Source organism: Syngnathus typhle, linkage group LG5, assembly GCF_033458585.1.
Source record: "Syngnathus typhle isolate RoL2023-S1 ecotype Sweden linkage group LG5, RoL_Styp_1.0, whole genome shotgun sequence".
Taxonomy (NCBI): domain Eukaryota; kingdom Metazoa; phylum Chordata; class Actinopteri; order Syngnathiformes; family Syngnathidae; genus Syngnathus; species Syngnathus typhle.
Window position 1 is genome coordinate 12,271,818 of NC_083742.1, and position 24,119 is coordinate 12,295,936.

Sequence of the window (24,119 nt, forward strand, 5' to 3'; positions counted from 1 at the left end):
ACAAAATCACCTGCTCTGCCTTTGGATTGTAAAAAGTGGAAAAAAAAGGCATGGGCATGCCTAAGCCAGTGCAAAGGAGACCATTTGGTCTGTCTGGTATTTAACAAACCAAGGTCAAAGTCTTCCTATACTTGTTTATATGTAACCAAAGCTGACGTCCAAACTCCACGCGATTCGGCGCATCGGCACACATGCAAATGTAGCAGCTTTGAGAAAACAACTGAGAGAAACATGCATGGCGAAGACATGTGTATCATCAAATTGCTTGAACAAGAAAGTCTAACAAATGGTAAATATTCATTTAGAATTTGTATATTGCAAAAACAAAAAGTCGAACTACTCAAGTATCTACATGGACAGAAGTCACATTTTCCTCAAACAAAGGTTTAAATAGTTTTTATTGATTGTTTTGATGTAGCCATCAACTCCAAATCTACATTTTGAAAACTGGTAATGCAGAGGCCTAAACAGTGCCACAGTGGTCAAAATGACACATGTTTGCAAAAGGCTCTTCCTGTGCAAATTCTGCCTTCAAACAATTCAACTTTGACATAAGTGTAAAAGCACCTCCAATTAATTATCAATTAAGTTTATTTTTGTATTTAAAAGAGACTATTTCCATAGCCAACATTTTAAATTATATAATTCATCTATATCACAACACTTTTTTAAATTTTTTTTTTATTACAACACCAATTAAAAATCTCCATTACACAATGGGCAACAAAATACAGCCCTTGTGTGATTCCGTGCACCATTGCAGCCTATAACTGCACGTAGAGTAGCTTACATTTGTTTGTTTTATTTAGGATTAACTATGGCAATGCCAGCACTCCTCTTCCTGGGGTCCTCAATGCTAGTGCCGTTTGGAGTCAAATTTGCCCGCTTGCAAAAAATGCTGCTCTGCTGAGATGGTGATTTTGCAGACTGAGAGGTTCCCAGTTTCTTCAAACAGGTCATAGTGATCCATAAAAACTGTAAACATGGCTGCTTGTTAACTGGTGTTGAAATAGCTAAAGGGGCTAACAGAGCCCCCGACATGTGTAAGATGTCAAAGCTGATGCACTACTATACATACAAACAGTTTAACTAAAAAAGTGCAAGGTTCCATGTATAAATGATACAAGTGGTACAAGCAAATTTTAAATACAATACATAATCTATCAAACAAAAAAAATAGACACCACGGTGTTGACACTGCTCATTGTAGCACCAAGACATGGCCTTCCAATGAAATGAGAAAGCAAAACTAAACATTAAAATATCCCCAGGAGAAGCACAAGTACACTATTTTTTATTCCTCATTCAATCGTACTCTAATTCCTCTGGGATGTCCAACTTATGCTGAATTGCACTTAACAAGATGAATGAGTCCTCATGAGGATTTCAACTATTGTTGCGTATAATACAACACAATAGGTAGACCGCTTTTAAGAATGTTTGTCATCTTACACGGCTGGTTGGGTGTTACATTGTGTGTGAGATACAACACTTGGCTAAGGCACATAAATAGTGAGCCTGGTTGTATGGTTCAAATGGAAAGCACCGATTTTCTGTGCAGGTTTTGAGCTTAGACTGCTGTTTCAGATGATTGTCAGTCCATGTTATTATTCCAATGACAGTTGATTGTTTTGCGAAACAGAGCCTAAGACAATTGATGGTGAGGGAGACAGATGATATCTGGAGCAGTTGTAAAAAGGCAATGCTTCAGTAGATTGAAAGAAAGGCTGAGCTGCTGGTACGCTAGATGAAAAATTAAGAAGATGCTGTTGTAAGTCGTCGAACTAGACGAGGAGCACACAAATGGCACATAGAAAACCATAGATAGTTTTGAAAAGAGTTAAGAAGATATTGAGGTAAAAACTAAATAAAACCGACCTGTGTCTTAACTGCTAGCTATTTGAATATATTGAACTGAATAGTGTCAAGTGAGCGTGTAATTCCATGTTATGCAGTCTCAAAATGCTGCGTGGAGCAACATGGAGGTTTCATAAGAGAGGCTCCACAATCCATCATGGTGTGGAATTCTTCTTACGACGGAGGAAGGTGAAGTCTGATGATCTCTTTGGACTGCGGCGGGATCCTGTCGGGAAAACGTACTGAAAACGCCACAATGAGGTCACCGCGTTGTGAGGGGTTCTTAGGGAACGGCAGGCCCTCCCCTCGGAGTCGCTTCACGGTCCCGGGTTTGATGATGTCATGGCAGGGCAGGGAGATGAGGCGCTTCTCCACCGTGGGGATGCTGACAGTGCAGCCGCACAATGCCTGCGGGGCAAAGAATAGATGCAGATGAAATCTACAAATTCCAAAATCACAACTAGATTGATGCTTTCAAAAGCTAGTAAAATAAAGTATCTTCCTTACACGAATGAGTAAGCACCAAGGTGGTGTGAAACCTTTTTATGGGAGCAATAAAATGGAGCTCCACACAGACAAAAAAAAGACAGACAAAAACCGACATCTAGTGGCAAGCCTTTTTTTTCTGCTTAAGTGTGTGTGCATGTGTGTGGAGGCGTTACACATTGCACAGAGACTAATTTTAGCAATCTCCTCAATGCCAGCGCTAATGAAGAGAGGCGGGAATTGGCTGAGCTCTTAAATAGTTGAAGGGCTTGTCACACGGTCTGGCAGCATGCACGCTCACTCGTACACACGTGCACACATTTCATGCATCAAACTGAAGAAAGACAATGTTGTCCATCAGGACTTCACATGTTTCTTGCCCATGGCTACAACACAGAAAAAACAACAGAAATGTGAGGGACATACTAACATTAAATAACCACCTGCTGGCTGCAAATGGCCCTTGGGCTGCAGGTTTGAGATCCCTGACTAACATAATTTTCAGTAAGTGTGAAGGTTAAAATCGAATAGACAAAGAAATATAGCTTTGTTTGGATGCTTTATAGATTTCATCACAAGTATTTCAAAATACAAATGCAGACATGTTAAAAAAAAAAAAAGTTGTTAAAAAAAAATGATGGTATGGTATGATGTTGTAATAGGATATAAGCACTTGCTTAAGCACCACATTGAAACGGTCCCTGTCATTCCACTCACATAATGTGCTGCTACTTTGAGGGGATTTTAATGTCTCGTCTGGTGGGAATTTTAACCACCGGGGTCAGACTTGTGAACTCCTGGGGTGGTTCAGTTCAGCTCAGCTGAGCAGCCAGTTGCCCACCAGAGGACATGTTGACTTTTTCCAAATAATGGACAATCTTGGCTCATCCTCTGGTTGGTTACACAATTTCCACATCATTTATGTAATCAAGGCAGTTGTACACAAAAAGTTGACACTTCTCTATTATATATAAATCTCAAACTTCCAATCAGTACAGTTTAGAGCTTGAATTTGTCTTTATTTTCAATTGCCTTAGTGTACAAGCTGCCAGCTTGGAAACACGGTAGTCACAATCTACCTGGTTGAAACGGATAAGTCAGTCTCACTCCTATTCACGGATGTAAAAAGTGTGGACGGAGGAAAGTGTATGAGAAATTCCAATCATGTTTTACTTATCACTGATTGCTGGAGACTGCTGTCACAGGCTTGACAGCACCGAATGAGGTTGCGACACCTCATGCGATCCGGTGAAGATTTGTTTGACAATAATACCGGTTCACTTTTGACACTGCCAGATAAATATTTATTTGGGGATTTACAATTACGGTTGTAGTTTGCTCGTCCACTTAGTGCCAGAAAGTGCAATTTGGAAGACATTTTAATGTACGTAGTTCACGCACTGAGAAGTCCAAGTCGTGTTCCAATTCATTTAATGTGCACCTACTCACAGTGATAGCAGGCAAGTGCACACCACAGTCTGTCAGTCTGATGATTGCTAAATGTGTTTACACAGGCGGAGGCTGCCTGCGTACATGTTTACATCAACCATGTGAACCTTCTTATGGCTGTTGACTGCTTCCAGTTACACGGTTGACCGAACGAGACAAGCGAGGCGAGCCCGCGACAGTCACATAAGGACACCACCCACTCAAGGCTGATTCGAAACACACACACACACACACACCACTCTTCGAGAGGTACAGTTGATAGGAATGGCGTGTGTGTTCCAGCAGCTGTAACGTTTACCAGCTACCAAATTGTTAGGTGCACCCTCCGGTACGCCAGAACGCTCAACGTGGGGTAGAGCGTTCTCCGGTATCAACCTGACAGGGAGACTTGTAGCCAATGCTAGCTAGTCAGACGAAGCTGTTGAATGAGTGCTAACGATCATTTCAGCAGGAAATAAAGTGTCTTCTTGGTTGTGGGATCTGGGCTGAGATTGCTAAATAAATGAGAAATGTGATGAAAGTGAGCGTCTTACCTCTTTGAGACTGATCTTGCAGTTGTAAATGATATTGGAACCGTCTCTCTTGAAGTGGGCATGGCCCTTGTCTTTGAGCACGAAGGCAATGTCAGCAGGAATATTTTCAGGGGTCTGGTCGCCCTCCTTAGGGAAGGTGATCTTGGTGCCCTCCTTCCAGCCCTTCTTAATCACAATGTTGAGAATCTTGTCCTCCGTCCTCAAGCTCCTCCCATCTGGGTTCAGCCTGCGACGTGTGATCTTCATGTGCTTGGTGCAGCCGTGGAAGATCTCCTCCAGTGAGACCTTAAGCTCGTGGACAACCAGGGGGTCCTGCTGCTTTCGAGCTCCCTTCAGGCTCTCTGAAGGCGCGCCCCTTCTTCTGCGGACCTCTGCCGGGAAGCCGTTTTTCATCCCTCCCGCAAAGCCGAAGGGCCTCCCAAAGTGAACAAAGTGGTCATCTTCCTCTAGCTCTGCGTCCTGCTCTGCGTCGTTGCCGTGGTCGTTGTAGGAGAAACCGTTGGGACGGGCGTGGCTGCGATTCACGCTGAAAAACACATCGAAGGGATTGGAGCCGCCGAAGAAGGAAGCAAAGGTGGCGTGGGGGTCTCCATGGAAGGTGTAGTGGTGCGTTGTGGTACCAGGGGCACCGGAGGAACTGCTGCCTCCCGTCTTGAAACCTGTGATGATGTCATAGAAAGTACGGGTAAAATAACCGTTTTTTATTATGTTCTTTCTCATTGAGAATCACACCAAACTTGTGATGAACATGTGACCACCTGCTTCTTTGATATGCAAAAGATAGCATACATGGTCCAATATTTCATGTATAGTTACAATATTGTAATTAGGGATATTTAATACCACATTTTGTCAGACCAATACCCGGATGACTACTCAATTCTTGAGGAGTCAGTGATACTGATACCATTAGCATTTTTTACACATATTTCCCCTCAAAACAGTGACAGAGCATTTTTGAAAGTATTTATATTCCAAAATAGCAATTTTACATACATGAAAGGAATGGAAATTTTCTAGTCTTCTAATTTCTAGCTCCTGATCATAAAACAGACACAATAGCATCAACGTCTCAAGCACTGATACCTGAACTAAGGCTGGTATCGGCACGCACACCATATTTCTTCCCTAATCAATAATATAATTTGCGATTGCCACCCTTAGTATATGGTCCAGACAAGGTACATAGGTCGAAACGAGTGTTTGTCAGCGTGAATACAATACTTGGCAACTCCATCGCTAAGGATAAAGTCATACACCCCACTGAGCCTGACACAAAACACCCACAAATGCAAACTCCGGCAGTCACTGCTATTCATATCTCATCTAGCTTAGCCATGTGTGTCTGTAAGCTCAGCGAGTGACACCCTCAAAAGTCCAGCACTCGCGTCTAAGAAGCTATGTTGGTTCACAAGCTATTTTGATAACTTCACTCACAGCTCACAATAGGTACAATCAATGTAATGAGAGTCAATATGAGAACCGTATCAATTTGCCTTTGACGTGGCAGCGCTCAGATGTTTTTATTTCACGTGGTTATCATTGTGGCTGTAGTTTGCATTGCATCTGTTTTGTTCTTTGTCAAGGTCATACAGCCCCCGCTTACCTTCCTCCCCTAGCTGGTCATAGACGAGCTTCTTCTTGGGATCGCTGAGCACCTCGTAGGCCTCGGCGATCTCTTTGAATTTCTCCTCGGCATCGGCCTCTGTGTTCTTGTCAGGGTGGAAGCGCAGGGCCATGCGCCGATAGGCCTTCTTGATCTCCTCCTCGTTGGAGCCCTTGGGGATGCCCAGAATCTTGTAGTAGTCTTTCCCCATGGCTGCATGCACTTACAAGCCCTTTTTCCACTCACGATGTGGCTGTGGAGGTGCAGGAACAATTGTTATGGTCTTGAACCAAATGAAATAAAACTGCCTGAAGGGAAGTCGGGCAACTATTGAATAATCTGTGGATATATTAAATAAAAACTATTCATTTGACATTTGTTTTTATTTGATTTGTTGGACATAAGACGGGTACTGGTAGCCGCTCTAAAGAGTCATTTTTTATTAGTGACTGGCCGTGACCTGCACAAGGTAGCAGCTATGTCCGATTGGATTAGGAAGAGAGTGAGAAAATGAATTGCAATACACTACTACGTTATCATATGATGAAACAATGACTAAGATTTTTTTCATTGCTACTATAAAGTGTGTGTGAATCACTTAAAAGGTTTTATTTAGCTACACTTTTAAACCTTGGTCTTTTGAAAATGTTCAGGTATGGGAAGTTCACTCAAGGACTCTCCTGCAAGTCAAGAGTGTGGACAAAAAGATTTGATAGTGTTGCCATGGTGATGCTGATTTAGTTAAGTCAGGTATGGAAAATGCACATGACTAGGAATCCCCATCACCTGCTTTGTCAGGGCTTTCTCCCAACCTGCTCGAAATCAACACCATATGAATGATCGGTGTCAATAAAGCAAATTTACACAATGATGATCTATCTCCTCCACCTTTACTTACTGTCCACTGCAGTGGACACAAAGAGCACAAACGGTCTGGCATATACAAAAGGTAGGTACAACATTATAAGGAGATGATTGTCACAATACAACATGTATCTCTTTTTTTTTTTTTTTCTCTCTCCGGGTGGGAAATCCTGTATTGCCGCATTCATTCTTGAAATGCGGGATGAAACGACCAAATGATTACATACAATAAGGCTATAACATAAAAGCGAAATAAAGAGAATAAATTGAATTCATACCGAAAGGACAAGGTTATTGGTGTTCACATCATCATGTTTCGGCTTCCCCGGCTTTTCCTTGCGCTCCAGCCCGGTTCTGTGTTGCCGGTGCGTGCAGTGGCCGAACTGCCGGTTCCGTCTCCAGTGACGTCAGGAGAGAAAATAACATGAGAGCAGAGCCGAGTGGAAGACCTCGGCACATACACCCACGAACCCGGTGATTTGTTTGAGAATAACTCTCTTGTGATTAATCTGCAGTCAACCCCCACAGCACAGCCATCTACCCAACCCAACAAAAACAAATCAATCACCACTAAGCGTTGCAAAAGCCCTTTTTGCACAATCAATTTCCCCGAGTCATTTTCTTACCTTATCTGCCTTTGACTCTAAATCTTATAATGTGAAAATGTGTCGTCAACGATGTATGACAAGGCCAGCCTGCAAAAGGGTTCTGCCCGCAACGTGTGCGCGCTACACACGTGCGCGCGCGCACACACGTTGTGGGCAGTACCTGTTTGAGGCATCTGACGTCACCTTGTACTATAAGGGGACGTCAGAGACATAATTCAGGATTCTCTCTCACGCACTAGTGATTTTTTTTTCTTGCTCCCAGGCAGACTATTGAACCACTCACCAAGCAAAAACAACTTTTACCGTGTATAGAATGATTGGAAGAGCTTATGGAAGGTAAAGGTACAGCACATTCAATCATGGTGGAAGGAGGCAGTATTATGGTATGATGAACGTGGGCTTCAGAATGACTATTTCAGTTAATGCTTGTTATGTGTCAAAAATAATAATGTGCACTGTACATTATATTAGATCAACAAGCAACCCACTGTTTTCTAAAAATAAACTTCGTATAGTGCACCGGTGGAGGTCTGAGTAATTACTGGTGACTTTTAAGTGCTAAGTGCAGAAGGAGGCGCTCAAAGCAGGGCAAAGTGTCCTGATGGGTCACTTTGAGTGAAGTTCAGACTTGAGTCATCAGGCCGTCTTCACCTGTTGGTCTTCAAGCGCACACACACATTCAGTGTGGGGGAAAAAAAATCACCTACTGTTTCAGGTTAAGGATGAGTTCTGCAAACCGATTCAAGTTCTGCTGTTACAATGTAAAATACTGAACTGTTCTGTAATCCATGTGCTCGATAGTGGTTCAGACAAAGGCTGTATCGTACACAATCGTTTGTGCTTCAATAGTCTAGGACCAACAATCCCTGATCTGATGCTGGGTTTCCATGGTGACACCGGGACGTGCTAGACAGTGATGTGTCTGGCAGGAGGGATTGTCTCATTTTTAAAAATGTGTTTGGATGACAACATGTTATGTGTTTCCCAGCGTGGCCAAGTTACATACATTGGGCATACATCATTGCATCCTCCACCACCTGAGCTGAAAGACAAGTGGACAGAAGGTTGTTAAGAGCGCCAGACAGACACTGCATAACGGCATGTGTGGGATGGCGGCAGGAATGAAAGCATGTACAGTACCCCCTCCTCTTATTTCTTTCTTAGATGCGCATCCTCGCCTCCTCCTCTCTCACTTAAAATCCTTTGTGTAACCATAGAGACCATCGCAACCTCAAGTTGTGTCAGACGAGGACACTTAACGTATGCGCACGTGAGCCTTGCCTCACACACACACACACACACACACACACACACACACACACACACACACACACACACACACACACACACACGCCTTTCTTATACAAAGATGATTTATTTTGCAGTTTGGACACCACCAGGGTTGCTCCTGGAAAAAACAATATGCTTTCTCTCTTGACATGCAAGGATTGTTCCTGCTTTCTCTACCCAACACTGAAGACGTTCGGTCCTCGTTGGTTCCTTTCCTATCACCGACGCATACAAAGAAATGCATTAACAGCCACCGCATGACACACATTGTGAAATGGGAACATAAGAAAAATAAATGTGTAAATCTAAACTTACATAACACCATTTGTGTGCGCATGTATGATTTTTGTCTGTAATGGAAAAAAGCTATCAAGGAGTACTACAACCACAATGAAAAGAAAAATCTAGTAAATGTTAAGAAAAAGTATGAGGGAAAAAAATCTTTTCCAGAAGAAAAAAAATTACAATACAATTCCTAATTTTATGAACAAATTCCCACATAGACTCTCCCAATATCTGCCACATGTATTCATTGGATAGCATGCACGTGCAGTTAATTCCCAAGTTTAGATGTGTAATCACACAATCGTATTGAAAGTATAATGATGATGCTGATTGGGTTTTATTATTTGTGAAAGCCTAATTAAAATGTAATATCAACAATCCATGTCTTAATAGGTTTATACCTTGGCCAGGAATACTCCACAAGTAGTAATGTAAAATATAATACTTTCCTGTAACATTACAACTTTATTCGTAGAACACTCGGGCTTTTTTCTTTCACACTTTTGTTTCTTTTCAGTGTGGCCATTAATATTTTTAGAAAGCACTTTTGGTTCAACATACTTCAAAAAGGAAGCAGTCTTTTGTGTGAAATGTAACCAAGGCTCTACTTTGTGGGTTTTCTCCCAAAAATATTTTTGTTTGCTATGTCCTTCAGTTTCTTCTTTCTGTGTTTTCTTGTTAGATCTCCTTTTGAAAGTATCTTGAATTGTGATCTTGCTTCAATAAATACTCCATGATAATCAATAGATGAGTCACTATAAGATGAAAAAGTCTGGAGAAGAGGAACTAAGTGCAATCAAAGGGGTGCAAATAAAAGGGATGTTTGGGACGAAGGCCACTTAACAGCAATCCCAATTTCTGGATCCTTGTGCTCTGTGTCCCCCTCCAAAAATATGTCCTCCCATCAGGCAGCATTTGTGTCCAGGTCTATGTCAATGCATAATGTGCAAGTATCTGAGGTCAGGGTAGAGCAGCTTTGTTAGCAGGGCCAGGAATCGAGGTCCATCTTTGAGACAATGACCTGGGTAGCGGATGAACTGAAGGGCTTTTTTCAACGAGTTTTCCGATTCAGCGTAGTACTTATTGCTGATCATGGCTTCAAGCATTGCCAACATCTGCACAAAAAAATTGTATATTAATAAGGGGATAATTAAATAGTCTAAAAGGCATACTGCCTACCTGCTGTGCTTTTGCAGAGGGTTGCAAGTCAGTGGTAGGCTGAAGTCGGAGCTCATTTTCCGATGCTACCTGCACGGAGAGGAATGCTGCCAAGCTGCGGACCACCACCCTAAATCTAGATGCACACCACAGTTTGCCTTGGCAGCACTCTTATCGTAGCCTCCAAAAGTTTGATTGTAATACCGCTAGAGGGCTTACTTGTTGGAAACAGGGGACTTCTTCCCAAGACCGATGGCCCAGAGTAGTCCAGAGTTGAGTCTTTCTTCTCCGAGCTGAAGCAGCCTGCTTTGCAACCTCAACAGACCCGTGACCACCCCCGGTAATTCACCGTGGCCCGCTTGAGGCTGCAGCTGCTCCAGCGACAGATTCAGTGCTTTGTGCCACCACAGAAACAGCTTGGCTTCATTACCTGGCCCACTTGAGACACATATGTCATGTTAAATGACGCATAGCGCTTACTTTATAATATTCAAAGTGATTTTGTAGCCAAATGCGAAAGTAATGAAAATTAGCGTCGCTACGCTGGCAAGTCGAGCTAATGACGAAGGGCACGGAAATTAGCACTATTTTCTGTATCTCGGTGCAAACCATTTGTCTGACCATGACACGTCATACCAAACAGGTTTTGCAATGAAACTCGCAAACCTGGGAAGAACCTGATTGGTCCATGTGTTGATTAGAGCCAGGGTCTTCCTCTCATTGGCTGCCGTGTGTTCGGCGTTAAGGCGCTGCAGAATGAAGGCATAGAGCGTGAGGAAGCTGCCTCCTGATTGGCTCTCGGAGAGAAAGTCTTCCACTGTGAGCTCGGGCACTTGCAGCGATGCCAGCACGGGACCCCAGCCAACACACTCGTCGTCAGCTGAGCAAGGAAATGTGATGTTACATTTAAAACAAAGTCGACAACTAAAGCCAATAGGCATTAAGTGCAAGATTGCTCCCTCACCGTGATTAAAGTGGGCTGTGATACACGCCTCCATGATTCGTGTCATGTGACTCACTGAGGCCAGACAGTTGGAGCAAGCAGTGAGGAGAGGCAGAATTGGAAAGCCCCTCCCCTTCTTGTCCAACCAGGTGATGACACGAACTGCGAGGGCTTCGCCTGCAGGGACGCCGACTCCATTGAGCACAGCCAGTGCCGCGCTGAAAAGGCTGCAGAATGCCATGTGCCTCTGCTCCAAACCCATTTCTGTGGTTGGGGGGTACGAGAAAGAGCCAGATGCACCCGGAGTACCTGACTAAGATGTTTACAGAAGGACATGAGCTCACCTGGTGGGCTGAACGTGACGATGCTTTCCAACAGAGTCTCCAGCTGTGTCTCCAGGATGCTCACACTAATGCTGCCCGCTTGCTCCAGAGCCATTAAACACTGCACACACCAGCACACGTACGCGACTGCCTTCTGCGTCTCCTCCTAGCAGGGACAACATCACACTTTGTGGTGATTGATTGACATAACTCGCCAGAAAATAAGCTTATGGAGTGAGAACAACATAAGCGACACAATGGGTCAGTTGTCTGGCCGCACATGGAGAAAACCAAGTGCTGCTTAAAAAGGGTAAAAAAACGTCTCATTCTTTTCACTACATGTAACTCTTGTAATGGATCACCCCAGGTTGTCAGTGGGTTTATGAAACTAACTTACCGTGTGAGCGGCTTCAAAAGGGCAGGGGTGAAGTCCAGCAGCACTACGCAGTGATTTCAGCAACAACTGAGATGCAGAATCTGTGTTAAGAAGCAGCGAGGGAGTGTAGTGAGTGTTGACATATCCCAGAACCCCTTGGTAGGATGACAGATCCAGCTGGTGCCAAGGCAACGATGTGCATTGGATCAACAGATTGAGAAGCGGGGAGTCCTGGAGAAAGAGGGACACATTATAAGTCGCTGTCGTGCCTTAGTTGGGATTAGTTGGGATTTTGGATCACCTGTTGGCTGAGGAGCGGCTCCTCTTTTGCCAGAAAAACCAGCATGTATAACAGATACACTAGCATGGTGTGCGATTCCTTCTTCTGAACGTCCACACTGGACTGAAGGCTTACGGATTCTGTGGGTGGGTGTAAGTGGTTGCTGAGGACGCTGATCCAGTTGACTTCACATAGAATCTCCCCCATAAACAAAAAGCAGCTTTTGGGACTTCCTCTCTCCACCTGAATTGACAAATGAAAATCGGACTGTTTTTTTTTCCACCCACAGATGACTGTGCGTTATATATTTAACCCTAGCAGTGTGTCATTAGAGCGCAAGCATATGTCATATCAAAAATAACTCACAATGAGTCATGAGTTGCTCAGATTGAAGTCAGAAACAAGAAACATCAGGGAATGAGTTTGGGGAAGATAAATGCAGACAATGTGTCAATGTGCACGGCGAGACGAGGGTCTCACATTGAAGAGCTTCTCCATAAGCAGCGTGTCAGGATGCAAGTATCTCCACGGCAGGTTGCGCAGGTGAGAGTGGTGCAGGTACAACAGGTACTCTGGTGTCCGTGGAGAGGTGCAGCTCTCAGTGTACTGCATCACACTAAGCCACAGGGCACCTCTCTGGCCGGGCAATAGGCGGTCTGCAATGCACACAGTGCAGTTTGATATCCAAACGGAAGAACTGGCACACAAAGGCTTGGAGACCCACCTTTGAATCTCTGATGCAGTCTGTCGGTGGTTTGAGCATAGAGGCCGACCAGACATCCTGCTTCAGCTGCATCCGTCTCCAGCCATGGATAGCACTTGAGATTGCTGTAGCGAAAAACAGCGTGGTGAGTAAAAATGAAAGAGTATAACCGTGACCGCACGAATCCCCCAAAATAACTACAGTTGTTATCCTGTACTTGTATCGGTTTGCTGTAGATGTGACTGAGAAGGATAGGCAAAATGGAAAATGGCCGCTAATTGCAACATAATATAAACGAGCACTACATACCTTCCATCTTCAGTGTTCAGGGGGAAGATCCAAGGCTTGAATAACTTCACAATTTTACCGTGCAAGTCATGAAGACCTGAGAGAGTGCCAGACTCGTGTTATGATGACATAACAAACCATTGTGTTAAGTGAATTATAATGGTGACTCACTTTTCAATGTTCTATTGCTGCCCACTGAGTCTCTGGCACAATTGCTGAGTGACACGCTGCTTAGACAGCTGACCAAGTAGTCCCAGAAAGAAACAACCTCAGTGATGTAAGGAGACCAGGCAGAGTATAGGCCAAAACTACGCAGGTCAGGCTTGCTGAGACGACTGCGCAAGAAATAATCGCTGAGCCAATCTATTGTCTCATCCACCTGTCATGAACATAACAAACATGAAACATCGGCTGGCTTTATGGGATAAGATTTTGTGTTGAAAGTAACAATTTAGGTGCTCACCTGCTGAGGAGAAAGGGTGATTGGTGATCTGTGTGGAGAACCAGGCGATGCCGAAGCGCGGGCAGAGATGTCGCCACCGAAACTTTGGGCGGGTTTGTTTTTGCCGCCGCGGGTTGGAGGTGTGCAGCCGAGCACTCGCATTGTCACCTTCCAGCATTCTGGACTCAGTAACTGGTTTGAGGAGCCTGGTAAGAAAACAAGGTTTTAGAAAAATGACACTTTTTTAAAAAATTTTTTATGGGGGCACTATATTCCACGTCTTGAATGTTTTGCAAGAGTGAATGAGTGGATGACAGTACTTCAATGGGATGATGTGTGCTTTGTCTAGTGCAAACCATGCAAATGAGATAAAAGGCAAATATGAATACACGGGATAGGAAAAACAAGAACGTCTCTGTTATGACTCACTGTCAGTAATGAAAATCTTTTTACCATTTGTTTTGGAGGCTCTTGTGTAAACCAACTTGATTTAAAATGATAGCTGACAAATAGAAATGTTTTTACTCAGTCTGAGGAGACTACCTGACCTTGACTACCGTGCAAAAGAGACGCACTTACTGGTCAAGAGCAGACGCAGACAATCGCTGTAGTGGTCTGGGAAGCGGTAGCGTAAAAGTGAGGTCCAGTGTTTGGTGAAAAGGTGAAAAGGGGTGAGAAGTTCCGATTCGGGATCTCGGCCGCAGACACAAAGACCGCCGTGGATTAGCTCTAGCAAACGGGTCCGCTCGGGAAAGACGGGATGTGCATCATTCAGCCAGGCCGACAAATCAAACTGAAAGATGATACACAAGGAAAGTGAAATAGAACAGCTGTGGTTGTATTTTGAGATGTCTCCACAAACCTTGGTGAGCAGCATAAAAATGACATCTGCGCTATCAAGGTGTAGTGATGTCACCACATCTTGGTAGAGGAAGACCAGCTGGGCAGGGGCTGCATTAGGCGTGAAAAAAGGAGATATGAGAGGGCAAAGACGTCTTTGCTCCAAGATGGTCTTCAGCACGCGGCTGCATTCTTCAGCGTTGCCCTGGATGAACACCTTGAAAGAAAAGAAGACAAAAGGGGTTCGTGGTTTCACTTTTTATGACCTCAGCCAGGAATATTGTTTTTGCATTGTGTTTTTTTTTTTAGAAGAACTAATTTACTACCACTTCATGAATATGCGTGAGGTGGGTTGTGTTATAATCATTGGCACAGGTCTATTTGTGATTCTTAGCGTTATCACTAGTTTGTCACTATTGTAAACACACAGCTAAAGCAACGTGTGTGTTTGTGTGTGTGTGTGTGTGTGTGTGCGTGTGTGTGTGTGTGTATACCTGTCCTAGTATCTCCACACATGAGGAGAGATATTGGCGTGTCGGTGGATGACGTAGTGTGTCTTCACACACGTAAGTGACCACCTGATAGAAGGCTGACACGCCAACTTGCTGCACTGATGGGGATTTTTGTGATTTGTACATGTTCACCAGAGCTCTGCACACAAAATAAATTCCAACTAAAAACCAAGCCATCTTTCTCCAAATGTTGCTTTTGGTTGTTATTTCAGACTACATAGCTGACGTGATTATATTTACGTGATAAAGTTCTCTGTATGGACAGCAGCTTCAGCCAGGCTTTGAGGTGGTGGAGCCATGGCATCAGTTTGAAGGTTCTTGATGTCCCTTCTCACTGACGTTATTTGAGTTTGCACTGCCTCTTGTCGTTGGACACATTCACACTGCACAATTAAAACACACAGATGAACAATTCGGGCCGAGACGTCTTCAAATGCTTCTGCGGTGCAGTGACAGTGGTCATACCGTGACGGTGATGTTAGCTGGACCCTGGCATGGCTGCCCTCCCCTGCCTTTACATTCAAGGGTCATGGTCACTTGCTCTGGGCGGTTCTTGTAAAGCAAAGGAAGAGTCTCCAGAAGCTCCTGTTCCATCGCCACTTGCTGGGCTTCACGTGATACTGCAATCCTGACACACCACAGCACCATCTTTGGTTGTGCCATTCCCATTTTCCCGGGTTTTAAGGTTTCAAGATACCTGGCTTGGTCCTGCAGTACGCTGAGGTCCCGCTGCAGCAGTTCAGCGGCAGCTTTGGAGTCAGAGAGACATACGTTGGGAACTTCTGCCACTGGGGATTTCATGTGTTTGAGCTCAGGAGGTGGACGTGGAATTGGATGCTTCTTCAAGTTGGACTGGATGCGCTCCTTTGCTGCAGAACAAGACAGATGGACGGACAGAGAGCGACAGAGACACACACACATTGTGAGAATTGTGAAGTTTTGTTTCAATATTTTTGGTGCTATATCTCAAACCAAATGAAGAAATCAAGTTGGTGAACAGAACTAACAAAACATGCTATCTGTAGTTAAGAATGTTTGGATTTCAGAACTGAGGTTCTACTTCTGATGGGCAATAATTTGTACTGCTCTTTTATACCATTGCTGAGACGTGTATAGTCCGTGAAGTTGGAGTTTTGGCTTTGAAGGAAAAATGGCTCGCTCTGCACCTTCTCCCACAGGGACAGAACCTCTTTCTTGTCATACTGCAGACGCTCTTGGTCCACATACTCCAGCCACAGTTCCTGAACAATCGTAGTAGATTTTTTAAGGTATAATGTTTAAAGGTGTTTATAATATTGTTGCTGAAATATTTTCCTCAATAAGAATGAGACAGACCTGTTGCTGCTGCATAACCTGTGCAAGTCTGTGTGGTTCATATTCGGGAGGAAGTGAGGGAAGATAAACTTCCTGCTTCTGAAGAGTTTCATCATCCAGCCACACAGCAAAAACACCAAACAACCTGCAAAAGAAGACATTATCTTGGTTTTCGGCTAAACGACATAGTGAGAAATTGACAATTGAAAGTATTAAGTGAAGTAGGTGACCTACCTGACTAACTCTGTGTGTAACTCAGGTGAGGTGAGGTAAGAGCGTGAGGGGCTGCCGGGATGTTGGTTGTCTTGGTGGTCCGCTGAGGCCGTGCGTGTCGGGGGCACTTTCAGGGCCTGGCTGGCAGCGTGGTGGAAATCAGATATGGTTTGGATTCTCTGTCTCAAATCTTGGAGCAAAGCGGCTTGAGAGGAAGCTTGGAAGAATCGCCGTCCAATGCATCCAGCTGCAGCCATTCTGGAGGGCACATAAAGCATTTCCTTGAGTCCTTGAGCAATGAGTCAACGTCCAAAAAAGTTATTTTGCATAGTTGCAAAAGCTTACGATCGATATATGTGAGCATCATACCCATAATCGGGACCAGGCTGCCTGAGGTACAGCTGGAGGAACTTCTGCCAAACCAACGGTACCAGGGGGTGGTCAGGGGGCGTGGCTAAAGCCTGCCAGGCCCAACGGTACACTTGTAGTCGCTGCAAAGATGGGGTGACTGGCAACTTCAGCCTCTGCTGGGCCCTCTGGCTCAGGGAAATCATTTTATAGCATGTTAGTTCAAAGGTCATACATCCAGTCTGATTTAATTCATTTTTGTACCTTCAAGGCTTGTTCTGGAGAGATATTGGGTTCTGACAGAAGCTCATTTTCAACACAGCGCCTGAGCTGAGAGTCTTCCTCAAATGTGCCTTCCATATGAAGCACCACCCAGGCAAACCAAACCTGTCAACAATCAGTGTGATCAATAACTTTTGTGCAAACTCTTGTGGCCACGGAACCTTACCTCTGCACTCAGTGATTGGCCCTCTATGAAAGAAGGTGTAGCGTTTCCAGCAATCCAGCCAACCAGAGAGGAGAGCAGACCTCGATCTCCATGGTAACCTAAAGCATTCTGCATGAAGCATTCAAAGCATGGCATTACTAACATCTCATTCCCCGATTGGATCAGACATTGGATTCTAGTGGCTGACGTAAAAACCTTATGTAGTTGGTGCAGGAGCTTCAGCAGACAATCCTCCTGATGATGTGTGAATGCAGCACAGCACAGCTGATCCATGAGGAACAACACAGTTTTGTCCCGGTACCACAAGTTCTGCTGTGTCAAAATCCCCACCCAAAACTCCAGCACGGCTACAGCGCCAACGCAACTGGGCTGCGAACTCTCAACCACATGGCTCTGGAGGACAAACATACTTGCATTTATTAATGATGGATGGAATATTTTCGATAGCTACGCACAAGAAAGGTTTTGCAAATAATTCACCTGAATAACACTGTTCAGCAGTCGGACATTGTCTCCATAGGTTGTTCCAGTGAGGAGTGGCGCTACCCGGTGTGTGACGTGCTGCGTCACACCCTGAGGACATACGCTGTCGTACTGCAAGAACAACTGAATGCAACTTACAAACCTGATGTGAACAGAAAAAAAAAGCGTCAATGTCACAATTAAATAGTTAATGCGCGAATGCGTGTTAAAAAAAAAAAAGGTGCATTTTGTTTACTGAGAGTTGTTGACAAGGTAGAAACTGAGCGGATAGATTTGAGGAAGGATGGTATCCAGAAGATGCACAGCAGCTCGCAGGTGGCGAGACTGAATCAAACTCTTTAACAAGCTGACACCATCAGTGCAAAAGTGCTCCAGGCTGATGGGGGGAGAAAAAAACAAAAACAAACATCAAGCATGTAGATTGATTTCATTCAGTGACCGGTAAACACAATTATGAACGCTCGTGTCCATACCTATGTCCCACTGTCGTCATGGCGATCGACAGGTATGCCCCAATAGGAATGCCTGCTTTTACAGCTCGAAGAACAGAGTGCATGCTGGGAGAATGTGTTAATTCCGCAGGCGGTACCGACACTAAAGCAGGTACTGACCAGGCCCCTTTTGGGTTCTGTGCATTGGCATGAAGCTTTAGCCTTAGTAAAAGCTGCCACGCCCATTGACTGAAAGACGCTTCAGGGGACACGCCTAAGCGAAGGACACTCGCAAGATAAGACACCTGAAGAGAGGGGGGACAAGTTCTCATCGGTGAAAGTGTTTCAAAATCAAGTAGAGTGGATGTCTGACAATGAGTTACCTGTTTAATCCCTTCTGATATCAGGCCACTGTAGGGTTTGTCAGTCAGGTACTTTTGATAGGCCTCAGCAACCAGCAGAGCCACCTTACTGTGGAGTGATGATGACAAAGCCAAGGATCCGTCCTAACAAAAAAACAAGCCTGGTCATTTCAACGCTAAAGCGGACATGAGACATTTTGGGAAACCTTTGCAAGCACCTCTGAGTATCCCCAGTTCAGACCCTCCAGTATAACGCATGCCAGACGATTCTCCACAGCCGATAGAGGGTGCTGGAGCAACCACGCTCCGATCACACATATCTCCTCTGGTTCTGGACGCCACAAGCTCAGAGGAAGCTCTTTACACAAGTAGAGTGCCACCTAACAAACACAGAGGGGTTTGAGTTTGAGACCTGCACTGGACATATTGTCCTCTCGGAACTCACCATGCCCACAGCTTGGATGGTTTCTCTCAACCTCTCCAGAAGCACAGAGATAATGTAGGGATGAGCCGATGCTATTGTAGCCAACAACTCTCTTCCAACTTTAGAATAGATTTCTCTGGTGGACATGCTCACGTAGGACACCTGTAAACAAAACAAAGGATTTTATACTTAGGTACGTTTATAAATGAATGTAACTCATGTGATCATAGAAAGGAAATGAGATCTTCTTGTCACACCTGGTAGATAAGCAAAGTGACGGTTGTGACGAAGGCAGGATCCGAGTACTGAGTGGGTGTGGCCATGTGCGCCAGTGCAGTCAGGAGGGAGATGCCATCAGAGCTGTTCACCTCACACAACCACAGCTCAAACCTGTCCTGGTGTTCTGGTTCTGTAACAAAGATGGTCAGCCCGGGATCACCAGTGGATCCCGTTTCAGGATCTCCCATGAGTATCAAAAACTTTTGGTTTTATACACGGCCGAAACCAGGTAGTATTATGGAACACAATGTAAACATTCCTATCACATTTTGGCTTGCTTGTTTACCTCTTAGAGCCTGAATGCAGGATTGAGCGTCACTAGAATGACTTAGAGTTTCCAATCCTGCTGTTTCGGCACACTGCATCACATAAAGGATTCTCCAAAGCATGGAGCTGGACAAAGTCCCGTACGGCATCTCAGACATGAATAACCAAATCCCCAACCTGTAAGAAAATAGTAAAGGAGTAGGAATTCGTGTTTCTTTTTCTCAAAAGAAGATCTTGAGAATAGTACCACACCTCTTATTTTTGAGGACATGAAGAACAGCCCTGAGGAAAAGATGATCGTATTCCACCTGCAGCTTTTCCAGAGGCAGAGAGTGGACATGAGAGCTGGATCCACTGGTACCAGTCACACTTGCATATTGTGCCCAGTGATCACTGACGTAACACAGTGTCATCCTGCAAGAGAGGAAATTAAAAGACAGATGAGATCACGTTTCTGCTAATAATTGCATGTTGAGCGGGTCAATCAACTACACTGACCGTATGATGCGTCCGATTCGTTTCACTAACTGTCTGTATCTAGCCCTGTTATAGGTTTGTAAGCCAATGGCGAGAATTTCAATAAGCGAGGAAGCGAAAGCAAACACACGCATCATCTTCTGACTGGAGTACCCCTGAGGCTCGTAGACACCTACAAACAAATGAAAAGAAATCCTGATTTATTAGCCACTAGATTATTCCCTACATTATAGCTTCGTGAGAGAAAAGTAAAGGCACAAACATTTACCATGCTTGCTCATTCCCAGCATGTGTGAATAGAGCTGCCCGAACGGAAACTGGGACATAAAGGTGACAAGGTCGTCTTCACACAGCAGCATCCAACTGCTCTCTGGATCTTCATCCTAAAAATGAGGGCAGCGCATTGGTACAAACTATTTGTCCAGCAAATATTTCCAATATAAGACAGTCAATGTCCAAGAGGAGTGACAAAAACAGGCATTCTTGCCTTTCATTTCCATTCCAACATTATCTCCAAAGTGACACTTTAGCCCAGATAATATATTAATATTTGGTTTAAAGAGTCTTTTAACCTAGAAATGGCAGCAGTAGGCAGATTTGACCCATTTCCCGTTCTGTGGGATTATCACAAAATGGAAAGTTGTGCTGAAAGCAATTACTTTGCAACAATTTAATTTAAAGCATATATGAAAGATGTAGTTTGCTAGCAATAACCACTAAGTACCTCCTCTCCTCCTTCATCCACAAGCGTCCAGTTGCCTGACTCAGGTCCAGATGAAGCTGAATTAAGGCTCTCACATGGTTTCATATGACTCAAAAACTCAGCGCGGTGTCTAAAGTCATAACAGAAATGCAATTTTTGATATTGATGGGACATTTTATTTAGTGGGCCAAAAACAGTAAGTACATGTCTATTAGTCCAAGACATTAACTGTATCATAGCAGATTTGGCCCGGTCCTTATTTTGATGGTTAAAAAACATTTTGTTTTGTTAATGCTGGGGGCAGTGTCTTTATTTCTTTACTTACCGAGCAGGCGACATTAGAATTGCTAACGCTTGCATGAAGTCCTGCACGCCACAGGTGTTCTCCCATACTTCAATCTGAGCAGATCATAATATGCTTAATGTGTATATGTGATGACTGATAGAAGAACGTTTTCTTTGCCAACCTGCAGAAAAGGGGCAGCCCACTTGCCCACCCCAGCAGGACAGCACAGCAGATGACACAACACAAACAAATGCTCTCCAGGTCCTCCAACATGCAGCAACACTGCCACCTGATGAGGGGTAATCACAACAAAATGCATCAACTGAGCAGTGCAGACGGAATGCACACAAAATGGAGCGCGAGTGTGTCCTGTAAATATTTACCAGTATTTCCAACCAGTGATGGATGTCTGCCTGAAACTGTGTGTCATCAAGGACTCTTCTTGTGAAGCTAAAGAGGACACTGATGGCGTCTTTCAATGGTTGAATGGAGCAGGGCTGTCTTTGGCTAGCTGAGCAATCTGATGACAAAAATACAAGAAAAAAAACTACTGTTGCTTGCCTGCGTGTGTGTCTGCTTTAATAAGCCGTACGCAACAAAAATATGACGCAGATTTCAGTTTGAGACCTCATAAATATACAATACAATCACCTTTTAATAGGCGGTACAAGTACGATTCCACCTGGAGGCGAGACAGCGAAGCAGTGTATGCATGTAAGGCCACCTTCTGATGGAGCAGTTCACTGCGAAGTTCAAAAAGTTTGTTCAGCTCAGCCAGCACGCTCTGATTGAACTCTGCCTGCTGGAAGCGATGGTATCCACACACTTTGGATTGATCTGCGCACACACCCTTTAAGGGAAAAATTCAAATCAATCAGCAAATCATTTTTATCACTCGGTTTACTGCTTATTTGTGTTTGTTGTGGGTTTCCACTGAACCTGGAGTGTTAACTGTTCATCTCTGAAGCTCCACAGGCGATTTTGAGTGCTTTTACAGTCGGACGACTGTGTGTGCAATTGCGCGTGAGACTGAGTCAGTTGTCTGCGACAACGCCAGTAGTTCTGCAGGAGTTCAGCTAATTCGTGGTTCTCCTGTCGAGCCAGCGCGCAGAACTGGGTTGTGCATGCTTCAACGCCTTCGAGCCAAGCTCGCAACCCTCCTCCAGGCTCCCAAACACTCAGCTGCTCCAAAGAGAATGGCTGCAAAAGAAACAAAAATCATGCTCGATAATGAATATTTTATCCTAATGATGAGCCAACAAGAGCTTTTTCTACTCAGGTGAATTGCACGAAATCTCCTCACACATTTTGACAATGTTGTTTCATTTGGCTAAATAAAAAATATTGAGCAAGGTAAAATGAAAAAGAACCCTACTCTCTAAATATGGCCAAACGAAGCAATGTTATGTGATGTCGTATGTGAAATTACCTGAACTTCTGTTGTGGTTCTTGGCAATTCAGGATAGAGTTTGTTTTTGGAAAGTTCAGCAACAGACTGCAGAGGCTGCAAACTAGGAGGAGAAGATTCCTGCTCGGCAAGGGCTAAAACTGCAGGTCCTTTCCCACAATTCTTTACAGCTTCTCTGTGAAGCTCTAGCAAGGATCCCTCCTCCAGTGCCGGGACAGATGGGTATAGTGAAGGGGCGCTTGGGACATGTTTGATGTCAAAATTTGTTGAAACACACGACGCTTGAGATGTGCCCCCAAGCTCGGACACCAACACGTTTGCGCCCTTGTTTTCTTTCTGTTGTATCTGTTGCACTGAGGCTTGTGCTGTATGTGATGAACCTGGAGCGGGTTGTAATGTCTCAGTTAATGCTGATGTTAATTCAGTTTGTGATGATGTGATCTCATGGGACTCTGCATGCGGATCTAATGCCTGAGCTTTAGTCTCGGAGATAAGAGTGGGCTCATGCTTTTCCTCTTGTGGTTCTTGGTGTGGGAGGCATAAGGGGATGCTGATGAATTCAGAGGTGGAAGAATCATCACAAACGGCTGTGGGGGCAGCAATTATCTTGTCTTCTGTTCTTTTGTGCTTCCTGACCAGCTGAAAACAGAAATAAAACACTTAGAAAATAGATCGCAGGGCTGATCAATTCATCAGCACAAGTAAATAATTCAGTCCTATGTAAAGACCTCCATGCACCATCCGTTTGCGGCTTGTATACTGTAATAATGTTATAGCATATCAACTCATAATAAGCTCTCAAATATAATGCAAAAGAGAACAAGTACAGATATGAAATAGTCACTTTTTCACCTACTTTTGGTTTGGTCTTCTTGGGCCGCACAGCTTCCATCTTTAAGCCGTGTCACAACATCCCCAATAAACACTTTCCTGACAACAACCCATCGTTCAAAGATGCAAACGACGTTTTTTTTTCTTTGATAAGCAGCAAGTGTCAGGCTGTGTTGACAAGATAAACACCGACAGGACAAATATTTTTAGAAGGTCGTTGGCCACAATTAAGAAGGCAATCGCCGGCGTGTCTACTTCACAAGGTAGACATAGAAGATGACATAAGAGGTACCAGAAGAAAAAAAATACGATAGTTAAGGCTAATCTATGATGCTAACGGGAATCGGCTTGTTTGTTCGTCACGCAGTCTACTTCGACATGGATGGATCTACCAGCATCTCCGACGTCCTTGTTTTGTTTCTCATGTCATTAAGATAAAGAAAACATCTGATGCAAGCGGCGACATGCTACGGTAGTTTCGTTTGCGGTTCGGTTGTTATTTGTTTTGTTTTTCAGGAACTGTGCTGTGTCACGTGGTAACTCCACCTTACTACGGAAGTCGAGAATGGCTAAACTTTTTTTATATATAAACAAGCAGTGAAGCTCAACTAGGGAAATATTGCTCAACCGAATCGTGACTATTTTTTTTCTCTTTGACAAAAAAGAAACAACTGCCGAATTTCTTTTTGTATACGTTTATATTTTATACTTTATATTTTAATTCATCCCATAATCGGAAATATGCATCGTTTCAGCAACAATAATGGATACAAAAAAAATAAAAACACATCAGACATTAGTGCCAGAAACATGATTCACAAATTAAACCTAAATTGCTTTCTAATCCATTTTTCTAAGCCAATTCAATTGTTTTCTACAATATTCAAATTAATCGGGATATACACTTGCATGCACAGATATATTTATATGAATACATATTTGTCAATATTCAACCCTTTATGTAGGATTGGTTATAGAATGGTTGTCCTTGGTGAAGTGTTT

General features: G+C 44.0%; 2 protein-coding genes across 3 annotated transcripts; both read right to left on the reverse strand.

The window, feature by feature from the left end:
• Nucleotides 1-398: 398 nt before the first annotated feature.
• dnajb5 (DnaJ heat shock protein family (Hsp40) member B5) lies at nucleotides 399-7,544 on the reverse strand. The gene is made up of 5 exons (XM_061279868.1): nucleotides 7,422-7,544; nucleotides 7,074-7,191; nucleotides 5,932-6,184; nucleotides 4,326-4,984; nucleotides 399-2,265 (listed from the first exon to the last, which is right to left on the reverse strand). Exons 3-5 carry the CDS (start codon nucleotides 6,140-6,142, stop codon nucleotides 2,032-2,034), a joined length of 1,104 nt encoding a protein of 367 aa, XP_061135852.1. The 5' UTR covers nucleotides 6,143-6,184; nucleotides 7,074-7,191; nucleotides 7,422-7,544; the 3' UTR covers nucleotides 399-2,031.
• Nucleotides 7,545-8,758: 1,214 nt separating this feature from the next.
• epg5 (ectopic P-granules autophagy protein 5 homolog (C. elegans)) lies at nucleotides 8,759-23,676 on the reverse strand. Of its 2 annotated transcripts, XM_061278093.1 has the most exons (45): nucleotides 23,143-23,676; nucleotides 22,308-22,925; nucleotides 21,818-22,078; nucleotides 21,530-21,728; nucleotides 21,262-21,398; nucleotides 21,060-21,167; nucleotides 20,918-20,991; nucleotides 20,614-20,722; nucleotides 20,158-20,272; nucleotides 19,911-20,061; nucleotides 19,665-19,826; nucleotides 19,432-19,589; nucleotides 19,124-19,275; nucleotides 18,888-19,028; nucleotides 18,661-18,822; nucleotides 18,464-18,586; nucleotides 18,123-18,385; nucleotides 17,885-18,025; nucleotides 17,647-17,791; nucleotides 17,362-17,559; nucleotides 17,167-17,274; nucleotides 16,983-17,105; nucleotides 16,740-16,906; nucleotides 16,392-16,628; nucleotides 16,179-16,302; nucleotides 15,940-16,084; nucleotides 15,541-15,712; nucleotides 15,309-15,471; nucleotides 15,084-15,226; nucleotides 14,826-14,982; nucleotides 14,354-14,548; nucleotides 14,071-14,284; nucleotides 13,513-13,697; nucleotides 13,221-13,428; nucleotides 13,071-13,146; nucleotides 12,783-12,886; nucleotides 12,539-12,714; nucleotides 12,080-12,301; nucleotides 11,800-12,009; nucleotides 11,424-11,568; nucleotides 11,101-11,343; nucleotides 10,803-11,016; nucleotides 10,356-10,574; nucleotides 10,158-10,272; nucleotides 8,759-10,093 (listed from the first exon to the last, which is right to left on the reverse strand). In XM_061278093.1, the coding sequence occupies exons 1-45, from the start codon at nucleotides 23,176-23,178 to the stop codon at nucleotides 9,911-9,913; spliced, it is 7,701 nt and encodes a 2,566-aa protein (XP_061134077.1). In that variant the 5' UTR covers nucleotides 23,179-23,676; the 3' UTR covers nucleotides 8,759-9,910. The 2 variants fall into 2 exon arrangements, 1 of the variants encoding a protein (XP_061134077.1); XR_009714405.1 differs by lacking the exons at nucleotides 8,759-10,093; nucleotides 10,158-10,272; nucleotides 10,356-10,574; ... (2 more) ...; nucleotides 11,424-11,568; nucleotides 11,800-12,009 and having other exon boundaries at nucleotides 12,161-12,301; nucleotides 12,425-12,714.
• Between the last annotated feature and the right edge of the window lie 443 nt (nucleotides 23,677-24,119).

Bases quoted from the DNA above. Each gene is read 5' to 3' on its own strand.
- dnajb5 (XM_061279868.1), bottom strand. From the start codon at position 6,142: ATGGGGAAAGACTACTACAAGATTCTGGGCATCCCCAAGGGCTCCAAC. The intron at 4,985-5,931 runs GTAAGCGGGGGC...ACATCATCACAG, and splicing joins TGACCAGCTAGGGGAGGAAG to GTTTCAAGACGGGAGGCAGC. The intron at 2,266-4,325 runs GTAAGACGCTCA...TTTGCCCCGCAG, and splicing joins GCAAGATCAGTCTCAAAGAG to GCATTGTGCGGCTGCACTGT.
- epg5 (XM_061278093.1), bottom strand. From the start codon at position 23,178: ATGGAAGCTGTGCGGCCCAAGAAGACCAAACCAAAA. The intron at 11,344-11,423 runs GTGAGCTCATGT...CCCCAACCACAG, and splicing joins CGTCACGTTCAGCCCACCAG to AAATGGGTTTGGAGCAGAGG. The intron at 10,575-10,802 runs GTTTGCGAGTTT...ATGTGTCTCAAG, and splicing joins ACCAATCAGGTTCTTCCCAG to TGGGCCAGGTAATGAAGCCA.